This window comes from Mandrillus leucophaeus, unplaced genomic scaffold (genome assembly GCF_000951045.1).
Source record: "Mandrillus leucophaeus isolate KB7577 unplaced genomic scaffold, Mleu.le_1.0 Scaffold671, whole genome shotgun sequence".
Classification (NCBI taxonomy): Eukaryota; Metazoa; Chordata; class Mammalia; order Primates; family Cercopithecidae; genus Mandrillus; species Mandrillus leucophaeus.
In genome coordinates this window covers 231,406-237,078 of record NW_012107264.1, presented here as the reverse complement: position 1 = coordinate 237,078, position 5,673 = coordinate 231,406, and the positions used below count along the sequence as shown (strand labels likewise).

General features: G+C 31.7%; 1 protein-coding gene across 1 annotated transcript in view; it reads left to right on the top strand.

Moving 5' to 3' along the window:
- Window positions 1–5,254, top strand: part of LIPI (lipase, member I) — a gene marked incomplete at its 5' end in the record, with an annotated part of 103,667 nt that extends 98,413 nt beyond the window's left edge. The window contains 1 exon segment of the mRNA XM_012001959.1: window positions 4,984–5,254. Coding sequence (XP_011857349.1) covers window positions 4,984–5,071 — 88 coding nt within the window.
- Between the last annotated feature and the right edge of the window lie 419 nt (window positions 5,255–5,673).

The window sequence follows — 5,673 nt, the reverse complement described above, 5'->3', positions numbered from 1 at the left end:
TCTGTTGCCAAGACTGGAGTGCAGTGGCGTGATCTCGGCTCACTGCAACCTCTGCCTTCTGGGTTGAAGCGATTCTCCTGTCTCACCCTCCCAAGTAGCTGGGACTACAGGTGCATGCCACCACGCCTGGCTAATTTTTTGTATTTTTTGTAGAGACGGGGTTTCACTGTGTTAGCCAGGATGGTCTCAATCTGCTGACCTCATGATCTACCTGCCTCAGCCTCCCAAAGTGTTAGGATTACAGATGTGAGCCACTGAGCCCGGCCAAGATCTGAAAGTTTTTGAAGTGGCTTCCCCTTTGCTGGGCACTCATTCTCTCTCCTTCTAGCCTGTGAAGAGGGGCCTTCTGCCATGATTGTAAATTTCCTGAGGCCTCCCAAGCCATGCTGAACTGTGAGTCAATTACACCTCTTCCTTTATAAATTACCCAATCTTGGGCAGTTCTGTATAGCAGTGTGAGAACAGAATAATACAGTGGGTTGATAGTTTTCATCAAGTTTCATCTAAATTTCCAGCCATTTTTTTTAGTTTTTTTCTGTGTTCCTCTACAACTTCTCCTTTTGAGGATTCCAATTTTAAGTATTTTTGGCTACTTGAAGTAATATCTAATATGTGATAGTACGACAGTGTGATGATAGCTTTGTTAATTTTAAAATTCTATTTTCTCTTTGCATTTTATTTTGAATAGTTTCTGTTGCTATGTTATTAAGTTCACTGATTTATTTCTGCAATATCTAATCTGCTTTTAATCTCGTAAGTGTATTATTCATCTCAAACATCATAGTTCTCACCTCTTCGTATCTCTCATGTCTCCACATCTGAAGTAAAGGTATAATAACTGTTTTAATGCATTTATCTGCTGAGTCTCACATTTGTGCTAGTTCTGGGTTGGTTTCAATTGGTTGATTTTTCACCTTATATGGGTCCATTTTCCAGCTTTGCAATGCTTAGTAATTCTCAATTACATCATAGATGCTGTGAATGTATCTTATTGAATGTTCTACATTTTGTATTCCTACAAAATGTTACTGGGGTTACACCTTTCAGGTCTTGCTTTCAAAATTTATTAAGCTAACTTGGATAAGTGCTCAGTCTAGGTGTAATGATTCCCACTACTTAGAGAAGACTCTTCTGTGTGCCTTATCCAGTGAACTATGAATTGGGTTTTCTCACATGGCAGGTGGAAACAGGCACTATTCCTTTCCCTGGTTATTGCTGGAAACCTTATCCAAGTAATATTTTAAAAGAATATTAGGAATAAGTTACGTTGCAGAATACAAAATCAATATACAAGAATTAATTTTTCTTTTTTATATATTTAAATGTTTCTTTATATTCATGAAAAGATTCATAAGATATTGCCTGATGAGAAAAGCATGATGTTTTATAAGAGTATGATTCGATTTTTAAAAACAAAATACATGAATATGTATAAATACTAATATAACATTCTCAAAGATAGCTTTGAAAATGCAATATAGCAAAGTATCTGAAAAATAAATCAAGAACACAAATATATTTACAATAGCTATACGATGATAAGATACCTAGGAATAAATTTAACCAAAAAGGTTAACAATTCTTACACAGAAAACTGTAAAACAGTGATGAAATAAATTGAAGAAGACACAAATAAATGAAAGATATCCCATGTTTGTAGCTTGGAGGGGTTAATATTGTTAAAAATGTCCATAATAACCAAAGGGATCTACAGATTTAATGAAATCTCCATCAAAATACCATTGAAATTCTTCAGTGAAATAGAAAAAAATCTTAAAATTTCTATGAAACCACAAAATACTTTAAATAGCTAAAGCAATCTTGAGCAAAAAGAGCAAAGCTAGAGACATCACACCAAATAACTTCAAAATATATTAGAAAGCTATAGTAACCAAAGCAGTATAATACTAGCATAAAAACAGAGATGTGGACCAATGGAACAGAATAGAGCCTAGAAATAAATTCACCCATTTAAAAATTAATTTTCAACAAAGGTTCCAAGAGCACACAGTGGAGAAAGGACAGTCTCTTCAATAAATAGTGTTGGAGTGGGTACACATGGAAATACAGGGGGAAATAATCAATACTGGGATTCTAAAAGAGATTACAGTGGGAGAAGGATGTAGATTAAAAAATTACCTACTGAGTACAACATTCACTATTTGGGTGATTGGGTACACAGGAAGCCTAAACTTCATCATTACACAATATATTCTTGTAGCAAACCTGCACATGTACCCCCTGAATCTACTACTTTAAAAAAACAAAATAAAAATAAATGGTGTTGGAAAAACTGTATATGCACATTCAAAAGAATAAAATTAGACCTTTATGTCATACCTTATACAAAAAAAAAAAAATCAACTCCAAATGTACTAAAGACTAAAATCTAAGACTTGAAACTATAAACTTGCTAGAAGAAAATATAGGGAAAATCTTCTTGATATCAGTCTGGACAATGATATTTTGGATATGACCTCAAAAGCACAGGCAACAAATGCAAAGATAGACAAATGGGATTACATTAAACTAAAAAGCTTATGCTCATCAAAGGAAATAATTAACAGAGGTAAGAGACAATCTACAGAATGGGAGAAATTATGTGCGAAGTATATATATGATAAGAGATGAATCTCCAAGATATATAAGGAACTCAAACAACTCAATATCAAGAAAACAAATAACCTAATTTAAAATTGGGCAAAGGATCTGAAAAGACATTTTTCAAAAGAAGACATACAATTGGCCAACAGGTATATGAAAAAGTGTTCGATGTCACTAACCATGAGGGAAATGCAAATTAAAACCACAAAGAGGTATCACCTCACTACTGTAAGAATGGCTATTACCATAAAGACAAAAGTTATAATAAATGTTGGTGAGAACATGGAAAAAAGGAATGGTTGATAACTACTGATGAGAATGTAAATTAGTATAGTTGTTAGGAAAAACAGTTTGGAAGTTCCTAAAAACATTAAAAATAGAATAAATACATGATTCAGCAATTCCACTGCTGGGTATATATCAAAGGAAATTAAATCAGTATGTTGAAGAGATATCTGCACTTCCATGTTTATTACAGCATTAGTCACTATAACCAAGATAAAAAATAAACCTAAGATTTCAATAGTGGATGAAGCAGTAAGAAAAATATAGTATATATGTGTGTGTATATATATATCACCTATATAGAGACAGATAGATGATAGAGAGCTATAAATTGGAATACTATTCAGACATAATAAAGAAGGAAATCCCATCATTGGCAACAACATGAATGAACCTGAAGGACTTCATGTTAAGTATAATAAGTCAGGCACAGAAAGACAAAGACTGTAGGATTTCACTCACATGTGGAATCTGAAAAAGTTGATCTCATAGAAGCAGAGAGTAGAATCATGGTTACCAGAGGCTGGGCAGTTGGGAGGGGAAGGTGTTAAGGAGATGTTGGTCAAAGGATAGAAAATTACAGTTAGATAGAAGGAATGAGTTCAAGAGATTTATTGTGCAGCATGGTGACCATAGTTAATAACAAAACATTATTTTCCTGAAAAATGCAGAGTAGGTGTTGAATGCTCTTGCTGCAAAATAACTATATTAAGAAATGTGTGTTTTAATTAACTATATTTAACCATTCCACAATGTATTTATTCTTCAAAACACCATGTACACAATGAATACATATAATTTTATGAATTTAAAACAAGCAAATAAATAAAAAAATGAAGTCAAATTTAGGGGCCTCTATATTAATGGCAAAAAAAGAGAATACTAAATGGATAGATGTGGTGATAGGTTGAGCAAAAGCCTTAAGGAGATTTTTGAAGTAAAGAAGCTTATATATTTTTTGTACTTTGATATAATATATATGGATTAAAATAGAAAACTGGATTGTATTTGAATTTTAAAAAATTTTATTACTTGATTTCTTTTTTATTATTTTAGATCAATCTTATACTTTATCAATGTAATGTGCTCATTTTTGGTAATGTGTGGTAAGCAAAGCATTAGAAGTACAAATTCAACATGCATTTTGAAATTAGAAAGATAAATATATAATATTCTTTTCCCTTGGTAATTCAAAATATATCACAAAATTATAGTGTTTTTATTTTTATTGCCTGGGAGAAGGAACTATTAAACATAAGATAAAAAATATATCAAAATTCATGACAGTGACACTAGATGAACTTTTACAATGTAAAAGGACAGCAAATTATTTTTTCTCAAAGGTTTTGGTAAAATTTAACATTGTGTACCTGCCTAAGCTGTTTTGTAAAGCTTGTAGAGGCTTAGTAAAATATAGAATATTTCAAAAAATATGTATTTATTATATATGTATGAATAGAAGATAATTCAATGCCATGCTAATAAGGTCATGAGCTTTTAGTCAATTGTAGAAAAAAGAAAACACACTTGTCTTACTATTTTATTATAAATATGTGAACAGTGCTGCAGTGACTTGGCTTCTTGGAAAGCTTGAAATATTAAATATAAAATCTGTCCAAGATATAGAATACTTTAGGACTTATTATTTCCATTTTAGTAGGTGGCATAAGAGGATTGATTAAGTTGCTTTGGCAAACTTTGTCTATGCGATTCACTCTGACTCTCTTCTGGTGACCATCATGATGGAAGGAATGGCCTGGATACTGAGTTGAGTTCAAGTTTCAACTGCATCAGTATCTAACTGTACCTCTCATACAATTAAGTTTTCTCATACAATTAAGTTTTCCAATAAGGCAGTGAGAAAAGAAGTTGAAACAGATTTTTTTCTTTCTTATAAGCATTATGTCTATTTCATCCCTACACAGCCAAATGAGATAGAATGGAAATTATCCCATAGATTTGTTCCAACTCCCTACATTAGAGAACTAGCTAGTTACAGGCATGGACTATTCCAATATTTATGAGAGAAGGACATCAACTCTCTTGTTTTACTAATAGTTATTTTTTTGTTCTTTCCCTTTTTCTCTTTCTCAGACCACCTCTTTGCGGGTATAATATTGTACTTAAAGAAAAAGAGGAAGTGTTTCTTTATCCAAACGCGTGCACAGCAAAGAAAACATAAGATGCCTTCTTCTATCAAATGCACTTGTTTATGAATTAACGGACTTGTAAACAAAACAATGCAATCAGTCTTTCTTTAATAATGCACTGTTCAATTTGAGATTCAGGTATTTCTATTTCTTAAAAAAAAATTGAGAATCAAAAATAAAGAAAATAAAAAATGCATACAGTTAAGCATTCCAAATACATTCTGAAAGTTGTTTATTTCTGACTACTTTTTCTGCTTCCTCATTTAATACTTATCATTGACTATTTACTAATAATGAATAAATGTCTTTTGAAAAATAGGCAAGTTTAGTGAATACTTCACTGTTTTCAACAGAAAATTTATTTTACTACTAAGGTAAATAATGAACACATTATTTTATTTGTAAATTTTCATTTGGAGAAATCACTTGCATTAATGTGAACCTAGTAAACATATACACTTATATAATCATCTACTTGGCATCATTTTTAGTCATTTGTAAATAATGGCTTTGTTTCTATGGAGTACAATAAATAACCTATGGGTGAAATACTGGTTCCATTACTTATTAATGGTGTGATCTTGAGTAAGTTAATTTATCTCACCATATCTCAGTTGCCCAAGTAATTTTTGTG